General features: G+C 39.0%; 1 protein-coding gene across 1 annotated transcript; it reads left to right on the forward strand.

Annotated features, from left to right (window-relative positions):
- The first annotated feature begins 59 nt into the window (after positions 1-59).
- ankmy2 (ankyrin repeat and MYND domain containing 2) lies at positions 60-24,419 on the forward strand. Its single transcript, XM_003222012.4, has 10 exons — positions 60-267; positions 6,205-6,269; positions 14,675-14,813; positions 17,853-17,951; positions 18,469-18,629; positions 19,946-20,160; positions 20,686-20,821; positions 21,952-22,080; positions 22,630-22,771; positions 23,726-24,419. The coding sequence occupies exons 1-10, from the start codon at positions 201-203 to the stop codon at positions 23,947-23,949; spliced, it is 1,377 nt and encodes a 458-aa protein (XP_003222060.1). The 5' UTR covers positions 60-200; the 3' UTR covers positions 23,950-24,419.
- The last annotated feature ends 16 nt before the right edge of the window (positions 24,420-24,435 follow it).

Raw genomic sequence — 24,435 nt, forward strand, 5'->3', positions numbered from 1 at the left:
TGTTTTAGCCTCGCCGTCCCCCCCTTTTTTAGGGAGACAGAATGGTTCGGCCCGACCGAGGTTGTTTGAGGCGGAGAGAAAACAGCGGCGGGAGGGGAAGTGTCCGTCTCGGGTGGCCGCGCTCTGAGGGCCGAAGCGAAGAGGAAAGAAGGGCTCCATCTTGGGACCATTCTTAGGGGGAGAAGGGGAGGAAGGCAGCCATGGCTCCCCCGAAGAAAGGGGACTTGAGCGAGGAGGAGAAAGAGCTGCTGGAAGTCATTGGGAAAGGTAAGGCGTACGCAACGTGCCTCTGGCTGCGTCCTCCCTTGGAGGGGGTTCAAGGGACAACCAGAAGAGACGCCTTGTCTTCCTTAGCCAGCCATTAAACAAGCATAGGTCAAATTGGGCCCTCGAGGTGTTTTGGACTTCAACTCCCAGGATGCCTCACGGCCTCAGGCCCCTTCCTTTTACCCCTCAGCCGCTTAAGCGGCTGAGGGGTAAAAGGAAGGGGCCTGAGGCCGTGAGGCATCCTGGGAGTTGAAGTCCAAAACACCTCGAGGGCCCAAGTTGTCCCATGCCTGCATTAAGCCATACTCTCTCTTTTGCACCCAGACAATCGCTGTCCCTGCAGGAAAAGACGACCCAGTGATCCCCAAACTCTGACCCTATTTGGAACTTCGACTCCCAGAAGCCTCAGCTGTTTTGGTCAATGGCAAAGGATTCTGGGAGTCGAAGTCCAGAACACCTGGAGTTTATTTGTTATTATTTATTACAATATTTATATCCCGCCCTTCTCACCCAATAGGGGACTCAGGGCGGCTTACAATAAAATACATATATAAAATTGTACGGCGCCCCAGTGGCAAAGTGCGTTAAAGCACTGAGCTGCAGACCAAAAGGTCCCAGGTTCAAGCCCCGGGAGCGGCGGGAGCGGCCGCTGTTAGCTCCAGCTCCTGCCAACCTAGCAGTTTGAAAACATGCCAATGTGAGTAGATCAATAGGTACCGCTCCGGCGGGAAGGTAACGGTGCTCCATGCAGTCATGCTGGCCACATGACCTTGGAGGTGTCTACGGACAACGCTGGCTCTTCGGCTTAGACATGGAGATGAGCACCAACCCCCAGAGTCAGACATGATTGGACTTAACGTCAGGGGAAACTTTTACCTTTACTTTATAAAATTGTACAATACATTGTGAATAAATTAAAAAGTTATTAAATTACATCAGACATTCATAAAAACACTTATAAAATACAGTTTGAGAGGCACTAGCTGGATCTCCACTGCCATCTATGACCTCATCACACTAGAGTTTGGATCCACTTTAAACGCACTTTAGGGAGGGGCTTTTAAACAGCTCAGCCAGGCAGTTCTTGGGCCTCACCAAACTACAAGCCCCAGAATTCTGCAGGAGGCAGAAACCAGATTTGAAGTGCTCGTGTGATGAGGCCAATAATGTCATAATGTGTTGTCGAAGGCTTTCATGGCCAGAATCACTGGGTTGCTGTGAGTTTTCCGGGCAGTATGGCCATGTTCCAGAAGCATTCTCTCCTGACGTTTCACCCACATCTATGGCAGGCATCCTCACAGGTTGTGAGGTATATTGGGAATTAGGCAAGGGTGGTTTGTATATCTGTGCAATGTTCAGCATGGAAGAACTCTTGTCTGCCTGAGACACATGTGAATATTGCAATTAATCACCTTGGTTAGCATTGAAGAGCCTTGCAGCTTCACAGCCTGGCTGCTTCCTGTCTGGGGAATCCTTTGTTGGTAGGTGTTGGCTGGCCCTGATTGTTTCATGTCTGGAATTCCCGTTTCCAGAATGTTGTCTTTATTTACTGCTCTGATTTTAGCTTTTTAAAAAAAATACTGGTAGCCAGATTTTGTTGATTTTCATGGTTTCCTCCTCTCTGTTGAAATTGTCCAGATGCTTGTAGATTTCAATGGCTTCTCTGTGTAGTCTGATGTGGTGGTTGTTGGCGTGGTCCAGCATTTCTGTGTTCTCAAATAATATGCTGTGTCCAAGTTAGGACACATCTTCACTGTCATGTAATACGATCGAAACTATCAGTGTGAACCAGGCATGGGCAAACATCGGTCCTCCAGGTGTTTTGCATTAAACTCCCACAATTTCTACCATCCTACCAGCTGTTGGAAATTGTGGGAATTGAATCCAAAACACCTGGATGGTCAGAGTTTGTCCATGTCTGGTGTAGAGTCATATAATGTAGTTCAGACTGCCTTATATGGATCTCCAATGACAGTATAATATGCAGCACAAACTGCATTATATGGTAGTGGTGACCCAGCCACTGATGCAGTTTGACCCACTTTCACTGCCATGACTCTCACACTATGGAATCTTGGAAGTTGGAGTTTTACAAAGTCTTGAGCCTTTGCTGTTCAAGCTGCACATCCCAGGATAAATAATAATAGTAATAGTAATAAACAACTTTATTTATATCCTGCCTTATCTCCCCGGAGGGAGTCGGTCGGCTTACAACATAAATACAATGAATAATATATGCAAAACAAAATAAGGCAGATAATAACATGACAAGTCAATATAAAAGAGAACACAAAGTAAACAAATTAAACAATAAGCCATATAAAACATTAGTTAAAACACAATGGTTCCTATAAATTAAATTAAATCCAAAATATCCAAATCAGAGTATATCCTGAAAAACAAAGACCTCGTCCACATTAAGGGGATATTAACTAATCATTGCCCAAGGCCTGTTTAACAGCCAGGTCTTCAAGTCCTTCTTAAAAGTCATGAGGGTGGCTGCTTGTCTAATCTCCATGGTGAGGGAGGATCCCATAGCACTGAGCCATGGCTGTTAAAGTAGGCTCAAAATGCATTCACGTAGAGCCAGCCTTAAGAGTACATCTACATCAGTGGTTCTCAGCCTGTGGGTCCCCAGATGTTTTGGCTTTCAATTCCCAGAAATCCCAGAGCCAGTTTTCCTGCTCTTGGGATTTCTGGGAGTTGAAGGCCAAAACATCTGGGGAGCCACAAGTTGAGAACCACTGATCTACACAGTAGAATTAATACAGTTTGACACAGCTTGGACTATCATTGCTCAATGCAAAGGAATCCTGTGAACTGTAGTTTTACAAGGTTTTGAGCCTTCTCTGCCCAAGAGTGCTGGTCCCTTACCAAACTACAACTCTTGAGATTCCATAGCACTGAGCCATGGTAGTTGAAGTGGCGTTGAGCTGCATTTATTCTACAGCAAGCATCTTCAAACTCCAGCCCTCCAGCTATTTGGGTTTCCATTTCCCAGAAGCCCTAGACAACTTGTTCAATGGTCAGGAATTCTGGGAGTTGGAGGCTGAAACAACTGGATGGCTGTTTGACAGTGTCTTGCCAAGCCTGTTTTTTTGTGACCGTTGATCCCTCTGGACATGTTTCTGTTTTCCAGCCAATGAAAATGAGTTGTGCTAGTTCCTCTCTACAAGTAGCAATACCCCTTTTAAATCAATAGCAAAGGTCCCCTGTACTGTTCCACACCATAAATACTTACTCTTGTATCTATATCTCTTTTTCTGTCTTCAGTAGCAGTTTATTCAGCCCCTGGATTGGTGACAACTGTCCAACCCACTCTCTAATCGTTGGCAGTTTTTCATTCCTCTTATAGGGAAAGGTCCAGTGCAGGTCACACAAGTAGAGCTGGATTGCCAGTGTGAAAACCCAACATTTTGTTTACTGTCATATTGCACAGGCTTTGTCAGTAGCAGGACCTAAACAGCATTCTTCCTTTGCTGCCCTGTTGCTATTCATGGTTCATCTTTTTAAAGGCATACTGGAAACAAGAGGCATTGCAGACGTGTTTTGAATTTAGCACTTGCCTTTCTGCTTCCTGATTTTTGAATAGATTGGTGGTAACAAAGTTTAATCATTCTAGGCAGATTACTACAGAGATCTGGAATAAAGAAAGCAACAAAATAGTAGCCTAAATTGCTACATATGTGTGTATAAAATGTATATATTGTATATGTATTGTAAAATCCATTATGTGTAACATCCCCTGTCTATGCAAAGTGCATATTGTCAAAATTATGAGAGCTACCATGTGGTAGCCTACTCTACTGCATGCTCAAAACAGAATCTACCAAGTTTTAAGGAGTTTCTACTTTACTGGTCATTTTAAAAAGTGCTATCAAGCAATTTGCTGTCAATTTTGGATATGCTGTTAACATTGCCAATTTCTTTGGGGAACGGTAGGTTAAAAATAAATAAAATGAATTAGTTTTTCTGCTGCAGAAGGGTAGTAGTGGTCTTTTAAAGAGATCAGCCACACACTCAGCTTAATTGGCACAGTAAGTCAAAATGTTATTCTAGTTAGGAAACAGCTATTACATCAATATTTTTACAAACACCTTTAGGCTTTGCAAAGCCGAGAAACTAACAATTTTAGCCATTACATATTGGTTGCAATTACCCAATAAAAAGCACAGTTCTCTGGAAGTTACTACTTTATAGGTATTCAACTACAGTTCATTTGAGTGGGTTTACGTTCTTTAATATGTATGTTTTCTACACAAGGAAACTACTGTTCTTGTTCACTTTCACAAGATTCCCCATTTATATTTAGATCATAATAACATGGAACATGGATACCTTAAACAGGTTCTAGCTTTATCCAGTTGTTCATCCCTAGTTGGTGTATTTGACTAGCAGGAACAGCTGTGCTAACTAGGAAGCAAAATATACCATACCATTAGCATGGAATATCCTTTTTTTTTTTTTAACTTCCATGTAGGCCTGGAATGATAAATCAAGAGCATGCCTTTTTTCATGCTTCTGGCTTTGATAAGACGTGCTTACTAAGACATGTATAGCCTTGTGCTATGTTTCTTTTATAGCTGCTCAGTCTGGAAACAGTACAATTTTATAATGAGTATCACTTTATCCAACAGCGTTGAGTCAGTTGCTACAAGTACCAAGGAAATAGGCTGCATTGCAGAATTTCAACACCAGAATGGAGAAAGGGAAACCTATTCTGACATTTATGGAGTAGCCACTGAGACTGGAACACATTCAACTAGGATGTATTCTGTTTGCAAAAACCATCCCACCACACCAGCTCTGTTTAACAATAAGTATGATAGTAAAAATAATGCTGGCTAATTACTTCCATATTACTTCCATGCATTGAGGAGGAATATTAACCAACGAAAAATGTTTTTTAAATAATAGTGTTACACTATGAGTCAGAAACCAGCACTGCAATTTCTGTAATAAACCATGAATCTTAAACTCTTATTTCAAAAGTCATTCAGTAGATTGGTTCATGGGTATTTTATGTTAGTTCATGTTTTTATATTAACTCATTAATGTGCCATTTGAGAGTTGCAGCCCTAGTTTTGTTTTATCCACAATGGAGAGATTAGCATCTAGATGTAGGAACACAATTGTTCTACAGGCGCCCTTCAAATTGACACGGGGAGCTGCCTTATATTGAGTCAAGCCATTAGAGCATTGAGTCCTGTGTTTTGCCTGCTCTAATCTGCAGACTGGAACAAATTTCTTAATCTCTAACAAGAAGTTACCATGACTAGCTTTAATTGTCTTTATTAAAGGTTTCTATTGAAGGCTTAGAAATGACATAGTGGTTAAAGTATTTTTGAGCTTAACTTATCCCATAAAGTTGACATGATTTTTAAAAAGAACCAAATTAAACTTGTGTGAGTAGAGAACCGTGGACATCTTGGGATCCTCAGAAAAATGGGGGAAAAGGGACACACAAAAAGAATATACAGGCAGTTCCCAAGTTCTGAACAAGTTGAATTTGTTTGTAACTCAGAATAGGTACATTTTTAAGTGTAACTCCAGCCATATATGTATATACATATATCATATTGCTTTGGATAGCACAGGGAAGGATTAATGCCCCTGTGAAGTTTGTTTTGCTGCCTGTGCCTGTTCGGAAGATTTCACCTCAGTTTCTGTCCCTGTGATAACTGGATTTTTAAAAAATTGGCTTGCTATAGAAACAAGGACTGGTGATAAAGCTTCAGTGGAGACACCTTTTCCCCATGATAACTCTTTCACAGGTGGATTTCCCTTCCTAGGGGTAGATTTCTTTCACTTCCTGTTGTCTCACCCCATTTGTAACTATGAGTCATTTATAAATCAGATGTTTGTAACTCGGGAATTGTGTGTACACTGGTAAATGTTTATGGTTTCTTAGAATTTGTAATCTTTTTTCATCTTTAGGGCACATTGAAGAAGCTGCAAGACTACTGGGCAACAAGAATGTTCGTGTGAATTGTTTGGATGAGGTAAAAGACTGGACTAAAAACGTTTTTCTAGGTTGGGCAAGTTCATATAAACAGAGCTCATTAAATTCAGTCTTTCAAGTTTTCTATAGCAAAACATTAACAGGGAAGTATGTCTTCAATGTAGTTGCTTTAAGAAGGAGCTCAACTAAACCATGTCTTGAGTACATCTCAAAGTGACTGTATTCAAGGTCCTTGTCACTATCTGTGCTTTCCCTTTTAAAAATGTTTATTGTAGAAATTATGTAACATGCCTGTAGAGGGGTACAATACACATATTTTGTATAGCTAGAATATTCGTACTTTTGCAGTGAAACCAAAGGCTTCATTTACACAGAAAATAAGGCCCATTTGAAGTGTGTATAACATGACTTCAGCTTTCACAGTGAGCTTTGAAAAAATATTTTCTTTAATTCCATCTTCTGAGATCACATTTTTAAAACATTACATTTACCATGGTTTTGAAACTCAGTAAAGAGTCAAACCAATTTATTATATAGCAAGAAATTTGAAAAATGGTTTATATTCTTTAAAAAATATAATTGGTTGCCCCTATTTGAACACTTCCCCATCTATTATGCATGTCTATTAAGTGGGCTACTGTATGGGGATTCTTGAAGCATATTTATAGTTTGGTTTTCCCACCGGAATACTTATATATCATAGCACAGTTTGTGCCTTTCAAATTAACGTCTTGCAGAACTGACTTTGCTGGATTGCAGCCAATAGGTTAAGCATGCTTCTTTTTGTTCTGGCTAATATCCCTGTAAAGCTTTTCTTTTAAAAATGAAAATGTTCAAATCTGTGTGAGAGCTATTCAGTTCCAAAGAGTTCCTGGGGAAATTATTCTATGCTCTCAGAATTATATTGTGGTAAATTATTGAGGTATAAGCCTTCATCGTGATAATCCACCTCATTTGGACAGCCTGAACTGATCTCTATAATGTTTATAACATTTTCATTTTCAAATATTTTGTAAAGTAAATAGCTCTCACCTGCTCAGAACAGACTGCTACTTCCTAATGTCAGTGGGCATTGAATTTTGCCGGGTGCTGTAAGCCGCCTTTAGTCCCTTCGGGTGAGAAAGGCAGGGTAAAAATGTTGTAAATAAATAAATAAATATTGGAGTCCATAGAGTGGTGCCAGGGGGAGTGACAGTCCTTTCTAATCAAAACTTTACAGAATTTCAACACTGTGAGTGCTGGGTTCACTTTACCAATGGTAATACGATTGCATCAAAAAAGCAAGTCTTCCTCACCAGTATAACCTCCAGGTCTTCAGATGATGCTGAAATATGGTACTGAAATATCTGAGAAATGTTTCAGCTTTATAGAATCATAGAACCATAGAATTGGAAGAGAATTCATGGGCCATGCAGTCCAACCCCCTGTCAGCAAGCAGGAAAATCGCATTCAAAGCACCCCCGTCAGATGGCCATCCAGCCTCTGCTTAAAAGCCTCCAAAGAAGGAGCCTTATGATTACATAGGCCTTACAACAGGAAATGTGTGGGTCTCCAAATACTGTTGCATTGCTGCTTCCATCATCCTTCAGCATTGGCCATGTTGGCTAGGGCTAATGAGACTGGCAAACCAACAGTATCTGAAGGGCTGTATGTCCCTCATCCCTGGTCTGTAGTAGTGATTCTCTATTCATTTTAATAACAGTGACTCAACACATTAGCTTGATATTTGTGCTGGCAGCTTAGAAATTTATACTTTGAAATGTTTATGTTCATATGAACTTGGTAATAACTTTGGTTATTGTATTTTGTACTTTTTATCTTGAATGTTCTGTATATTTTAAATCTCTTTGTCATAGGCTTTGGCTAGAACTATAAATGTATTGAACTCTCTCCACTGAATAACTCTATCTCTATGCTTTGGGACATGTTGCCTTTCATTGGCATTGGTGACTGGATGATATATTTGTAAGGCAATGGAAGCCAATACATTGGGAATTGAGCAAATGAATGCATTTAATTCCTGTTGCTCTTTGTGTAATACATACTACATTGAGAGACTTTTGGAATTAAAATATATTTCTATTGATAGACCTCCATATGTGGAGGCCTTTAAACAAAGGCTGGATAGAGATCTTTCAGGGGCTCTTTAGTTGTATATCCCTGCTTGGTGAGAGGTTGGACTTCGTGGTCCTTGTGATTCCTTCTGGTACTAGGATTCTTTAATGCTAAATACAACAGAACGGTTTTAAATTTTAAAATATGGTAGTAATATCTATTGTGGCTGCATACAGACTGTCTGCTAATTGTTTTTGCAGGAGACCTGAGTGGAAACATGAGTTGAACTTCTCCTATCAGTTAAATGAACCTTAAATTGGTCCCACTGATTTCAGTGGGAATTGAATTCAGCTTCTTTACTGTACTCCTCCCCTTAGATCAGGGGTTCCCAAACCAAGGCCAGTAGGATGTGGCCCTCTAAGGTCATTTGCCTGCCCCCCCCCCCCCCCCAATGCTAAACATTAGACTTAGGGTGACCCTCATTCTGAAACAACTTGAAGGCTGAAAACAACAATGCTAATTAAGCTGACTATCTCATCAGCCAAAAGCAGGCTCACACATCCCATTGAAAGGCTGGTAAATTGATGTTAGCTAAAATTGTCCTTCATTTTAAATATTGTATTGTTCTCTCATTTTTTTTGAACTACAAATAAGATATCTTCAGTGAGCATAGGAAATAATTCATGTTCTTTCCCCAAACTATAGTCCACCTGCTCTGCCCCCAACAGTCTGAGGGACTGTGAACTAGCCCTCTGCTTTAAAAGCTTGAGTGAGGACCCCTGGCTTAGATTTCATCTGGCAGGAGTCCCATCATCAGGTAGCAGCAAAGGAATTGATGGAAAGCAGTCTCAGGCCATCTACTCTGCTAAGAAACAAGCTTCATTTTAATTTTTTCTTTTCCCTGAATCATTTCCACTCCAGCTGGTAGTCATAGGAACTCTTAACCTTTAAGAATTGGTACTTGAATTTGCTTCTTTTCTTCTTCTCATTTCATTCCGTTTTAGTGTGTACTTGGCATCCTCTGGATTATAGTCCTGCATAAAGGGTCTCTCCTGTTTTTAGTGATCTTATGTAAGACACTCCAGGAACTTTTTTGCCTGTAAGGCAAAGTAAAAATGCTTTAAATAACTAGATGTGGATCCCTACTGTTATGAATCAAGTATATATTGCATGGTTTCTTCTTGGGGATGCTACATATATTATTTCCTAGAAATGGCATCATACTGTCTTAAACATCAGTGCTGGCTGCTTTTCTGAAATAGTTTCAAAGTAATTGTTTCTATTTTTGTTTTTTTTAAACATGCAATATGTAGGTATGGTCAACATTTCTACAGCTCTTTGACAGGAAATTCTTAGGACCAGCATGCTCCTCTTATCTTTATTATAAATCTGCAAAGCATATGTTAAGATAGGAAAATGCCTTCACTACACAGCTGCCATTCTATACAAGTGGCCCCTACACAAATACATGAATTACCCTTTAATTGACTTTATTTATAGAATGTTCTCCCTTTACTTGGCTCACATGGGTTGTATTTTCAGTGTATGGTAAATATCATATACTCAAGGACAAGGTATGGAGTTAAAGTTACGGATTTTGATATTACCTCTGGATAAGTCAAGTGTCATTCCTGGAGAGAGAAGAAAGCCTCAGTGTAGGATACCAGCCACCCCATCTGTTTAAAATGTCATTTTTTTAAAAACATCATAGTAAAGGTAAAGGTTTCCCCTGACGTTAAGTCCAGTCGTGATCGACTCTGGGGGTTGGCATTCATCTCCATTTCTAAGCCGAAGAGCCGGCGTTGTCCATAGACATCTCCAGGTCATGTGGCCGGCATGACTGCATGGAGCGCCGTTACCTTCCCACCGGAGCGGTACCTATTAATCTACTCACATTTTGCATGTTTTCGAACTGCTAGGGTGGCAGGAGCGGGCGTTTATTCCGCTCCCGGGATTTGAACCTGGCACCTTTCGGTCCGCAAGTTGAGCAGCTCAGCGCTTTAACACACTGTGCCACCAGGGCCCCCAAAAAACATCATAGGTTGTTGCTAAAGAAACTCTGATGAGCCATCTTCTCTAAATGCACAGCTTACTAAAATAACATTTTCAAACATTTCTTGTACAGTATAAGCATATATTGCAGTGACAGCTATAAAGAGGCCTTTTGCGGATGTCTTGATCCTTGAATCTTTTTTCTCAGAATTAATTTTCATTTGACACAACTAGATGTGTCATTGAGTAAAAGTGAGTAGAATGAATGTTTTTTAAATGATAAATAACAACCAAAGGGGACGTGATCTGGAATAATGGGTGGAGATAGCTTTTCTCTCTATAAACAGCAAGTGCTTGACCAGAAACCCCAAACTAGAGGGAATCCACATATGACAATACAACTGCTGTTGAGTGTAGTGGAAGCTCCTTCTTTGGAGGCTTTAAACAATGGCTGGATAGCCATCTGTCGGGTGTGCTTTGAGTGTGCATTTTCTGCATGGCAGGGGTTGGATTAGATTGCCCATGTGGTCTCTTCCAACGCTATGATTCTATGATTTTAAGAATTCCCCAGCCAGTATAGCCAATAGTTATATTAAATGGGGAGGCTGGGAATTGTAGTCCGAAGTGTGACTCTTCCCAGATCTTGTAACAAAATATGGTATATAAATATGGATTGCCAGGTAAAATACGGGATCCTGTCCTTTTAATAGTTATAATAATTAATAATAATAATAACTCTTTATTTATATCCCGCTTTTCTCCCTCACAGGACCCAAAGCCGCAACCCAAAGTTGTGTAAAAGAAGGAATTTCAGCAGATGTTGCTTCTGTGACAGCTGCAGAAATTTTCTATTCTAAAAGGCTATAAAAGACACAGTATCCGTGTCCCTTATTTAACCCATTAATCCTACTTAATTTTATCCCAATGCGGCCACTACGTTAAACATTGACATTTTTTTTGACAGCACTATCAATGGAGCGCAGTCTTTGAGCAGTTTGAACATGGGGGATAATTTTGTTACAGTAGCCCAGTCAGCCCACACAACACATTTGTGAACTTGCATTTTTCAATTGAATGTCAGAGATCCCTTATATAAAGCCATCTCTCAACAGCTTGTTCCTCTGTAATATTACGGGAACCTTGTGCCAAATTGGGCAAAACATTTCATTTTCAGCTGCATATTGCAGGTGGCATTTGTATGCATATGGAACTGTGAAAACAGATAACACTCATACAGCCCAGATGGAGCATATTGGATTTTTTTTACATGTAAAAAGGGAAACAGAATATGCATGTGAATCCAGGAGAGGATTGAGAAAATGCTATTATAGGCAACATTACACCCCAGCTGTTTTAGTCCCCACTCTCTGTTTATTTTATTTATTTATTTATTTATTTATTTTTAAAATGCCTTCCCGAGCTCTTCTACAAAGATGAGGTATAATTTCTTCATGTTTTGGGAGCCCTTGGGCTGCTTTTAGGCCTGAAAGAGGACTTTAACAAAGAAGTAAACTTGAAGTCAGATTCCTGTTTGGTGTGTGCATGGGTGGTTAGTTACTTAACAAAAAATCTGAGAGTTATGGGAACTAAAGTCTAGCAAGGACCTTAGGCAGCCCTCAACTGGCTGTCCCTGCTTTAGAGCCAAAATGGTACTCTATGGGATATCTTCAATGTGACTGCCACCCCCAGCATCATAGTGCTGAAGGTAGGGTTTAAATTAGCATCACATTCCCAATGACTTTATATTCTGGGTATACCAGAAAGCTGGAAAAAATCATATCCCTAGAACACCTTCCTTGCTAAAACTTCAGGCATTAATATCTACTTACTGAAAGCAGTATTGTCCATCTAGACTAGATCATGTTTGGGTGAACATTTTGATACATGTTTGAATGTCCTGGGTTTTTTTTTAAGCTGTACTTTTTGAGCAGAACTGGGGAACATATGACCCTAGTTGACATAATATGGCTGTATGACTAATTACAGTCCAACAACATTGGTGGGACTCTACTATCCAGTTTTGGTTTAGAGAATGATTAGAAATGTGGACTCAGAAAAAGCACATCTCTGAGCACCAGGAACATGTCGCAGCCGATGCCCTCAATGTTTTGGAGTGTAACTCACATAATCTCTCACCATAGCGTATGGTGGGATTTATGGGGATTTTACTAAAATATCTGGAAGACAGCAGGTTACCTACACCTGTTTTTAATGCAATAATCTCACTTTCAGGTCTCAAGGCAAACATTTCAGTTCCATGAAATGGTATTGCAGCAGTTGAGATTTTTGCCAATCTGTCTGCACAAAGATTTCTCACTGCCAGTTGCTAAACTTTTGTCTCAGTTCTATGGAGAAACAGAGGCTAGGACTGCTTTGTGTTGCTTTGTACAGAATTGAGTGTTTGTAACTGTTTCTGATAGGGAGTTATTAGGAACACAGAGTTGAATTTGCCACTCTCCATGGTTGGCAGGGGGTTGGACTGGATGGCCCACGAGATATCTTCTGACTCTACCACACTGCCCTATCAGTGAATTGTCAAGTGAATTAAATTATAAATGCTCTGAGTTCATGGTTGTGGTTAAGACAAAATGGTAGGGAATCTGCAGCAGGGGAGGGTGTGGTGCTTTGTGCAGAACATCCAGATTTTGCAGTCTATATAATTGTGAGCATGTCGATTCCCTTTGATTCTTTGGGTCTGCTGTAGTAGGAACTAACTTAGATTTTGAATATTGTGGCCTTTTTGGTCCTTGGGTTCTAGCTCTCGAATAATTACACTTTACTGGCTTTATTTAGAAAATATTATGATAGCACAAATCAGTATTTTTTCTGTTAAAAAGAACTGTGAGTACATGGGCAATAGTATGTTATTGTTAATGATTGGAACATCAAATATGCTATTATATCGTTGATCTCTTTATACAACATTCAAATACAAATCTTATTTCTGTTACAAGTAAATGTCTGTATTTACATAAATTTAAAGTGGGGGATATCAATCTCCTTTTAGTAAAGGCAATTCCAAGGTCCAATATATTGATGGGATCTGTCTAATAGATCAAAACTCAATCTTAAGTTTCTTGGAGGACCGTTTGTTACCCAAGAAGTTGTAATAGTGTAGAACTGTGAGGTCATTTCAACAGAGCAATTGACCATGTAATGGGTTTCATCTCCTGCTCTTGAGTAGGAGATGGAAATCTTAATTTCTATTGCTACCGTCACTGCTGATTCATTCCATATGACTCTATAACCTTAATGAGAATTTTTGAGAGGATTCATTTGTACTTTTTTCACCTCTGAGTCTACAGAGATTTCTCCTCCACCCCCATCCCATGGGAGATGAGAATCCTATGCAGATGCAATGCTAAGAGGTTGTAGAAAGAGGAGAAGAGAATGTGGAAAAGAGTAGAACTTTCAGGGAAAGCTCTTATTTTAAGCCAGTGATGTTACATTCCCAACATATGGCAAGGGGGGTTATGCTTCATGTTATTGTTATTATTGAAAATGTTAAGTGTTTCAGTGTGGGCTAGTAATATGTCCCTCTCTGCCTTTTGAAAAGACACAATTTGAAATTTTCAATATTGCTGCTCTGCAGATGCTTAGTTTTAATTGCTTAACTCTCTAATCTAGGTAGAATGGCTTTTCTAATTGCAGATACAGCAATTAGATTGAATATGACTAATTGTTCCAACATATTTTCTCTTAAAAAACATTTTTCTACTCCGCCTTTCTCACCTGAGGGGACTCAAGGCGGCTTACAGAAGTTGGGAAAATTCAATGCCCAAAATACAATAACTAAAATCAAACAACACATACAAATCAATAAACAATACTATTAAAACACATTATAAAACTTAAAAACACATATATATTTAAATCTATTCATCCACAACCTTGTACGTAAACCTTAGTTCAGACCATGTCAGATCATAATGCTTATTCATTAAATGCTTGCGCACATAGCCATGTCTTTAGAGCTTTTCTGAAGCCCAGAAGAGTTGGGGACTGCTGAATGTTACTAGTACTGTTGTCCTCAGCCTAAGTATGCATTAGAAAAAAAGGATTGTAATTGTCCATACAGAAAATAAGCTAAAACTTTATTCTCATTACAAGCTTACAAAGTGTCATTAAAGCTGAACACATACAAAGGTTTGCTGTGAGAAATTGTAGTTCAGAGAATATTCTCATGAAGTAGTGTAACGATTGAGCATCCCATGGCAATACTATCATATTATGGATTTACAAAATGCTCCTACTTTTTCATATCAAGGTCACATCATAATTTGTCCCCTTCCCTCCAATCCATGTAAGCAGTTCCATTCTCATTGATACTGAAATATGGCTAAAGCAAAATAAATGGATATATTTTAACACTTTTGCATCTGTTTCTCCTCTAACTAGCATGGCATGACGCCTCTTATGCATGCAGCATACAAGGGGAAAGTTGATATGTGCAAACTGCTGTTGCAACATGGAGCTGATGTAAATTGCAATGAACATGAACATGGATATACTGCCCTGATGTTTGCTGGTCTTTCTGGTAGGTTTACTCTCATTAACTACGAAGAAAGGTATATGCTGGAATTCCAGGATACTGTTAGCTCTACCATTCACTGGAATTAGGGGCACCAAGACCCCCATGAAAGGGGAAAACTGCAAATAAAGAAATTATTTTTTACTTGAAAGGAAACCTCTCTAGAAATTTATAGGTCTTCCAGCATGACTCTATAGTCAACTTCTGCTGAAAGCTGAATAGTATCACATTGAATGATCTAGTGATTCCTAGAAAGGTGTTTTCTCTAGAAATCTCTAGTTCCTCTAGCATGGCTGGAGCAAGTTGACCATAGAGGCACACTGCTTGACCTAGAGCACTGACCTAGAGAATCTAAAAGATAACATTTTTAATCAAATCTGTGAAAAATCAAATCCACAAAAGTCAAAATCTCAAATGTGGAGTGTTGGCTGTATGTGGCAAAAGTTTGTTGAATTGCTGGCAAGGTCTGCCTTTTTCTAAATCGAAGCTGTAAATTTGTATGGGCAAAAATGATGTCACAGTCTTCTATTTATGTTTTGCTGCTTTCCTGTTCTTTATGGTGTGTTCTCCAGTGCTATTTTTAACATTATATTGTTACTGTAAAATACTGTGAATGTGGTGTTTGTTACGGAATTAATTCATCAGGCCGAATTCTGGTTTTGACTAAAACCATATTGTTAGTTTGAACTACCATAGATGTGTTGAATCCATATAATTTACTTAAGTGACAATTTACCAGTCTCCCATTGTTTCAGTGAGTCAGGTTGAGCTGCAATGAGTAATTTGATTTACACTGGTATGTTTAATTTCACCTACAACTAAATAAGGGTTGCTGGAGATATAGCTTAACATTTCCTTCATTCTCTATTTTCCTTTTGTGTTAGGCTTTTAGATTTTGACCTTATGGACAGTCACTGTCACATTTGATACTGATTTCATTGTTACTCTGGAAGCCTTTTTAGATGAACGGGAGGAAGGAAAGGATGTAAATAAATACACTGAAATAAATATTTATTTATTTATTTATTTACAGCATTTATATTCCGCCCTTCTCACCCCGAAGGGGACTCAGGGCGGATCACATTACACATACAGGCAAACATTCAGTGCCTTTTAACATAGGACAAAGACAAACAACATAGCTCCGAGCGGGCCTCGAACTTATGACCTCCTGGTCAGTGATTCATTGCAGTTAATTGCAACTGGTTTGCTCTCCCGTCTGCGCCACAGCCCCGGGCTTATGTCCCTTATGGATGATGTTGGCAATATATAGGATGACATCTGCTGGAATGTTGTGTCTGTGCTGATTTAGTGGTTCTTAGATCCATTAGGAAATTGACAATTATTAAATGTAACATTTGTGGGAAGGCGTTTACATAAAACATATCTGGAGGGCTACTTTATAGCATACAGATTATTAACATGGAGTTGCCCCTAAAGAGACAAATGGGGAGACTGCACCATAAATGAGGTTTTCAAATTGATGTTTAATGGTTTAGCACTTTAATGACTAAGCCTGTGATCAAAGTTAGGTTGGTTAAAAAGATGAAAGTAAAATTAAACCTTTAAATCAATTGGGCTGGCCATAGTCTACTTTCAAGAAATGCATTTTAATAGATAAAAGTCTTTTTTATTTTTAACTACTGTACCTTATATTTGGGGAAAAACCTATAAAGTAATCTTTCCTGATCTGATATTGTGTTAAGGTACATCTCTTATTATCCTTTGCCAACATGGTCTATGTAACAAAGATTACTTTATAGAATAGCTTTAGAACTGACATTAGATTGGTCGGCAGAGACTGACTTAAAAGCTTTAGACTGGTTGTTGCATTATCCATGCCTCTATATAATCAGAAAGCTGTTGTCGTTGTTGTGTGATCTCAGGACTTATACTGAAGGTGAAATTATCATGTAGCTTCATTGGCAAGATTTGTTCAAATCTGACAGTCTCTCATCCCAGTGTGTGAAGCTTTAATTTCACAGTAGGAAAATAAGCAAATAAATCAAGAACAAACTCTGATATGAATTGAGAAGTAACAAGCCATGTTTTAAGCAATGCCATGGATTCCAGTTCTGATTTGAATGTGGGAATGGGTTTAAATACAATAACAATCCAGAATTTAACAAAGAATAACTTGGTATTATTAAGGATGAATGTGGCCAGTTTATTTTGAGCCAATGTCCAGAACAGAAAGCAAACTGGAACTGGAAGAGAGTTAATAATTGCTTAGTAACTGGAATTTTCCTTGCAAAAAACCTTGGGTTAAATTCCTAACGTATCCAGGGAAACATGAGAAAGATACTTGCCTGGAAACCATGGAAAATGTATTTATTTGATTTATAGTATTTATATTTCGCCCTTCTCACCCCGAAGGGGACTCAGGGCGGATCACATTATATACATATAGGGCAAACATTCAATGCCCATATACACATAGAACCGAGACAGAGACAGACACAGAGATAATTTAACCTTCTCCTGAGGGGATGTTCGATTCTGGCCACGGGGGAGCAGCTGCTTCATCATCCACTGTGACGGCACTTCCTCATTCCAATGTCGTAAATTAGTTAAATTTGCTTCCCCACTTTATAAGTGGTACCTTATTTCCTACTTGATAGATGGAACTATCTTTCAGGTTGCTAGGTCAGCAATGAGCAGGGGCTATTTTTTATTTTTTAATTGACGGGTGCTCACCCCGCCACGGGCTGGCCTCGAACTCATGACCTCATGGTCAGAGTGATTTATTGCAGCAGGCTGCTCACCAGCCTGCACCACAGCCCGGCCCCTGTGTTGTTAGAAAAGTGTTGTTAGACCATGTAGTAGCAATTTCAAGTTAGAGGAACAAGTGGCCTCACTCTTTATGTAACTACACTTTTATATGCCTAATGTGCAGTGACAGCAGCCTAAACTGCAATTTTACGAAGTTCTGAAATGTTTAATTACATTAGAAATGGGGAAATCCACCATAAAAATGTACTTGCATAAGGCTTTTTACAGATACAGAAAGATATTAAAATAAATTCTGTTTTCTTCTGTATTTAGGGAACAAAGAAATTGCCTGGATGATGCTAGAGGCTGGAGCAGATACAGATGTTGTGAACTCAGTGGGGAGAACAGCAGCCCAGATGGCTGCCTTTGTGGGTAAATGGAAGAATGGTCTTGAATGATTTCATTGAAGTTATGCGATAATATACTTTGATTTCATTTAATGTATTGGTTCTACCTAAACTTTCCAATCTGAAGTCTTCAGATAAAATACAAACTTTTCCAGTAGGATGAAATATTTTCCTGGTTAGTGTCACCACTTGGATATAGTTTTAAAGTTTGAATTGTAGAGTGAATTAGAACAAACCAACTCAAGCTTGTAAAAGTGGAGGTAATTTTAGAACTAGGTCTGAAATGCATCTTGACAGTGTTCTTTAGACACCAAACAGGATAGTTGTTTAGATCTATTCATCACTGTGATATTTAAACCTTTAAAAACCCTATCTCTGAAGCTCAAGGCGGGGGGAGTATTTCTGCTCTATTCCTCTTCGGAATTTACTACAAATACACGTCCATATCTCCAAATATAATCTGTAGTTGGCCAGCTCTATGCGTTAATGACTCGGGTTTCTTCCTCCCATTTTCATAAAGACACACTGTTCTCTCCTTGTAGGTCAGCATGACTGTGTGACAGTTATCAACAATTTCTTCCCTCGGGAAAGACTAGACTATTATACAAAACCTCAAGGACTAGACAAAGAGCCTAAATTGCCTGTAAAGTTAGCTGGACCTCTGCATAAGATCATTACAACTACCAATTTACATCCTGTGAAGGTAAAGTGCTTCTACTTTGGCTTTACTTTTCTGCGCGTGGCCTGAAAATGCGAAACTTTCTAAATGAGGTCACTCTTCTGGTGACATATTGAACCTGTGAAATATAAGATTGCAAAATTAGGTGAGATCATGTCCTGGGTTAGATAGTGCTATTCCATTGTCTAGGCCTGTTTGCCAGGGCTTTAGCAACTCATTTTCACATGACACAGTAGCATGTAAAAAGGCCTTGTGTAAAACCCTTCAAGATTGGCCTGTGGGAAGAAAGTGTTATCTCCACCATGACCAATAACTTGTTTTTACTTAGGCCTGTTTTTCTGAAGTATGTGGACCTTAAATGTTACCAGATTCTTTTATTGAGCTTTGAAAAGGTGCATTTTTGGACTATAATAATACATTTTATTTATATTCTGCTCTATCCACCCGAGGGGACTCAGAGCGGATCACAACATACATAGGCAAACATTCAATGCCTTTGATTCAGTGGAATAACAATGACATACAAATACACAGAACAAAGGTAAAGGCTTTCCCTTTCATCTCTGGTTTTCTGGAGGTGGTGTTCAACGCTGGCCAAAGTGCTCTTGTTCCATTTCCAAGCCGAGAAGCCTGTTGTCTGAAGACACCTCTTGGTCGTTTTGCCAGCATGGCCGTATGGGTACCTTATTACCTTCCCGCCAAAGCAGTACCTATTGATCTACTCACATTTACATGCTTTCAAACTGCTAGGTTGGCAAGAGCTAGGGCTAACAGTGGGCACTCACCCAGACCCGCAGCTTTGAACTGCCAACCTTTAGGTCAGCAGATTCAAGAGTTCAACAGTTTAACCTGTTGTGCCACCGCAGAATTCACTGGCCAAGCTTGATGGGGGATTCTGGAAGTTGTAATCTAAACATGTTAACTTTTCTGAACTCTACTACCTATCTGGGCTGCTTCTGCTAAACAAAACCTCTTTAAGGCGTGTGCATCAAAATGAGGCTCTTGGAGGTGTTTGTGACCATTTTATCTCTGGGTATAGGTCCTGTGAAGCCCAGAAGTTTAAGAAAATGACTAGTCTTGGTCTCTCAGATTTTTTTGTTGTTTTTCAGTGTTGTTTAAAGTGATTTGTTTGGTACAATCATGTCTTACAATACATATACAGCTATTTTGCCATGGAAAAAGTCAACTTTATTCACATTGCCTATCAAGTTCCTTTAAGTAAAGCAAATATATAGGTAAAGAAAGAGAGCAGCAAATTGGCTTTAGCACCTGCTTTAAATAATCTATAGGGGGGAAACTGTTTGATTGGTCCATTTACTTTTTGTTAATGTTTCCTATAGATAGTGTTGCTAGTGAAAGAAAATCCACTTCTGGCAGAAGTAGAAGCAATGCAGAAATGCTACAAAGTGTTGGATCTGATTTGTGAGAAGTGCATGAAGCAGAGAGATATGAATGAAGTACTGGCCGTGAAAATGCACTACATTAGCTGCATTTTCCAGAAATGCATTTTGTTTCTTAAGGAACGAGAAGATAAACTGGATGGATTAATTAAAAGGTATGGTCTTAACATAAATGAGTTTGAATCTCAGAATAACTTGTAATACTTAAGTCCTTCCCTGTGGCATCATTCAGTAGCTTTCCATTGATGTTTGTTTGGAACATACTTGAGCTCCATCTCGGAATCGGGAGCTCATTTCCCCTGCATTCAGGGAATCTTTAGGGATCTTGGAGGGGGGTGGGTAGGTAGGGTGAGCCCTTAATGTTCAGAATATTTCAAATAGTTATAGTTAAAGATGCCAATATTTTTGTAGTTGTATAAAAGGATTCTCCTGTGCACAACACAGAAAATGTACTTCATTTCTGTAATTTCATGTAAACTATATTTAAATTTAGAAGAACATTTTCCGTGTTGTGAATAGCTTTCTGTAGCTTTCTTTTTGATATTGGAGATACTCTATTGGAACATTAAATCCTTTTTTAGATGATGTATTATATATAATAAAGGAAGGCATGTGGAGTATAAAGGGAAGGAATTTTTCCAGTAGTCTTAGCATGACCTTTCATACTTTAATAATTCCAGCTTACTAAAAGGCAGAGATAAAGATGGCTTTCCAGTATATCAAGAGAAGCTCATCAGAGAATGTATTCGAAAATTTCCTTACTGTGAAGCTACCTTGCTCCAACAGCTAGTGAGAAGTATTGCTCCAGTTGAAATTGTGAGTATCTTTTGTTCAGTGCCATCATTCTTTGTGCTTTGGCCCTATTGTATGTACTCATGAGAAAGTTGAATTTGTTTTTTACCCAAAAAATGGGCTGACGTACCCATGGGTCAGTGCTTGAAACAGATGCTGTATCCACATCCCATTCTAGCTCCTTCGAAAGCAGTAGGTGAAACAAGGTGAAAGAAGTAGGGAATTGCACTACTCTGCTGCCTAGCTGGCTCTGTATGCCAGTTTTCAAAAACATATCTCCCTCATCTTCACCTTCCAGACAATTTCCTGAATATCTTTATTTCTCAAGCTTTTCAGGATGGGAAAGACAAACTAGGAATTGTTGAAACACACTGATGATTTCTTTTGCTCATTACAAACCCTGGCTTAGTGTTACACACAAACACTACCCAGATATGTGTCTTTGTATTCCTTTTATAAATTCTTACTTTAGTATAGATGCAAAAATGAAAATAATATACAGGAAGGTGCATTTGATTGAACCTTTCTTTCTGACATGCCTGCAAGGATGGTGGAGCTATTGGTGCCCGGACAAAGATGTAAGCTATTTGTACAGTCCTTTCAAACAAATGTATACATTTCTGTTTTAATTGCTTCCACAGCAGCCAATATTTGTACCATTTCAAACTGGAAAAAATATTTGGATTTGTATAAATCATTCATCTATAATAAACATTCACAACACCTTTCTTGCATGGCATTCAGATAATTAGGCTTATTATGCTTCCTTTGTTACAGAGGACATGTTTGTATTTCCCTAAATATAGTAAGCATCCTATAACCCTCCTCCAGAAATTGCTTTAACCTTACTGGGCCAATATGTATAAATCATTGTATAAAAATAATAACTAGGGTCCCTCACAATTGGAATAATAACCAAAGTTAATATATGAAAGAAGAAAAATAATCCCCATTTCATTTCCCACATATACAAGGCAAAGAACACAATGTTCTTAAAGTGGTAAAGTGCACATTGAAGGTAAATTTATCTCCTAATTCTGGAGTCTGAATATTGTAAACACACTTCTAATTGACTGGGGTGAGTATCTATATGTTTATGCAGACTTATTTTGCTGCATTCTGACTAAATGTTTTTCTTCACTTTGCACCCCCAGGGAACTGATCCTACAGCTTTTTCTGTCCTAACACAAGCCATAACTGGACAAATGGGATTTGGGGAGGCTGAATTTTGTACAGCATGTGGGGAAAAAGGTGCAGCCAAAAGATGTTCAGTATGCAAAATGGTAAGATTTTACAGGTAAATGCTACTAAAGGTTTTGGATTTTAGTAAGTCACATAGCCATGGCCTTCTTACAGAGTGTTGCCATATTATCCTTTACTTTGAAAAATAAGCTGGAATAGTGAATGCAACAATGAGCATGTAGCTGTTAGTTGTTCGGTTTTGCATTGCATGAGCAAATACAGAACATTGGAATTACACTTACTGATTTAAGCTACTTATTACAAGATTTAGGATTCTAATTTCCCCTAGAAATGAAAAGACGAACCTTGGACCATTCAAATATGAGTATATTGTTTTCTTTTAGACTACATCTTGTTTTCTGTTAGTCTACATTCTCATCTGATTTCAGAAAAAAATAGGGTCCACCCTGGTTAATTCTTAGCTGAGACATCACTGAAAATTTCTAGACAGGGCTAGGAAAAATCCCACCTAAAGTCCTAGAGAACTGCAGCTGGTCAAAGTTGACAATATCAAACTAGATGAACTGACTCTTTATAAACCAGCTTCTTGCGTTCATATCAAAATAAGTACCTGCATTGTCTTTTTTCAGGTGATCTACTGTGATCAGAACTGCCAAAAATTGCACTGGTTTGCACACAAAAAAGTATGCAAGATGCTAAAAGAGACCCATGAGAAGCTGGAGCTGGAAGCTGCCAAAGAAAGGAAGGAGGAAGAAGAAATGCAAAAGAGAGGTGGGGATTCCTTGTTATCCTTACCATAGCATTTCCATCATGTCCCTCACAGTGGAAGTTGAAAGAGAGTACTCAGGACATTGCTAAAAAGTATTCCTGATTTTGTATGTAAGAAAGACGGGAAGTATAATTATGATATTTCAGAAAACAATACTACTGCCACCAAATCTGTTATGGAGAGCTCAGGGTTTTCAACAAGAACTTAACTACTGCTTCCTCAGGAAGTTGAGTTCTACTATGTTGTAAGGAGGCATTGACTACCCCTTTAACCCATTCCACCCATCCTCCTCTGGCTTCTTTTATGAGCCAGAAAGGACAAGGATCTTGTACACAGGTGTTGGTTCTCATCTCTCCAAGAATCCTGTCCACATCCTCAGGCTCCACAATTTGAGAAATGCCCAATAACACTGGATAAACAGGAGCCAAAGTTGTATCCTCTGGAACTGTACCAACTACAGCATCCAAGTCAGAGTGAATCTGAGCAATTTTATCTGCAAAGTGCTGTACAAATACTTCATGGTAAGCTGTCATAGTAAGTTCCATTTTCTACTTGAGGAGTAGTGTGTAAAAAACCTCCAACCTGGAATACTGTGCCCAATTCTGGGCACCGCAATTGAAGGGAGATGTTGACAAACTGGAAAGAGTCCAGAAGAGGGCAACTAAAACAATCGAGGGTCTGGAGAACAAGCCCTATGAGGAGCGGCTTAAAGAACTGGGCATGTTTAGCCTGCAGAAGAGAAGGCTGAGGGGAGACACAATAGCCATGTATAAATATATGAGGGGAAGTCAGCTATGAAGTAGGCTATGAAATATGTTCATTCAAACTCTTTCTGAGTCTTCTGCTAATGTTACTTCTCTGTGTGAGAATTTCATGAGTAACTTCCTAAACAGTTACTGATTGCTATGTTTTATTCTGCAATTTTCATGCTATATCTGTGTGGCTTTCTTCTGCAGAGGCAATTCAAGCCACAGAATCAGCTTTAGCAAGCGAAGAACAGTTGGTTTCTGAATCTGGGGATAATAAAGAAGGAGAACTAAATTGTGGTGAAGACAGAACTGAACAGACGATTCCTAGCAAAGAGACATCTGCAGCCATTCCTCAAGCGGACAGTGTCTTTGAAGCGGATATTAATTTAGAAGATATTGCAATTGCAAAACCACAAGAATCGGAAGAGTGAACAACGCTTCTCTGAGGTGTCCTCTAAACCCTAGTTTCATGACACATACGGACCATGAGTTATTGTTAAAATTCTCACTCCAACATATTTTATGGACCACCATATGTTAGCTTGTTTGTCCACTGCAACTCCATTATACCAACCTAGATTGTGAGAACAAGCACTTAACCAACTGGCTAAAATTGTAATAGCATGCCCATCTGTGATTGCACCTATGTGAAGCAACAAAATTTTCTTGAAGCTAAAAGAAAGTTGAGTGCAAACTAAAATGTCTATATTCAGTCAAAGCAATGTATCTCAGTTAAAATTATCTTCAGCTTAGGATAAAATACAGTTCAGATAACTGCTGTAATTGTGTTACTGTGTCTGCTGCAACAGCCGAAGGTAAAAAAGTGCAGGGTTATTACCTAGGTTTTGAGAATGAATTTTTACTACATGTCTTGTCTCCATTAAAGAGTGCTGCTATTCAATGTTGTCTTAATTTGC

Source organism: Anolis carolinensis, chromosome 6, assembly GCF_035594765.1.
Source record: "Anolis carolinensis isolate JA03-04 chromosome 6, rAnoCar3.1.pri, whole genome shotgun sequence".
Classification (NCBI taxonomy): domain Eukaryota; kingdom Metazoa; phylum Chordata; class Lepidosauria; order Squamata; family Dactyloidae; genus Anolis; species Anolis carolinensis.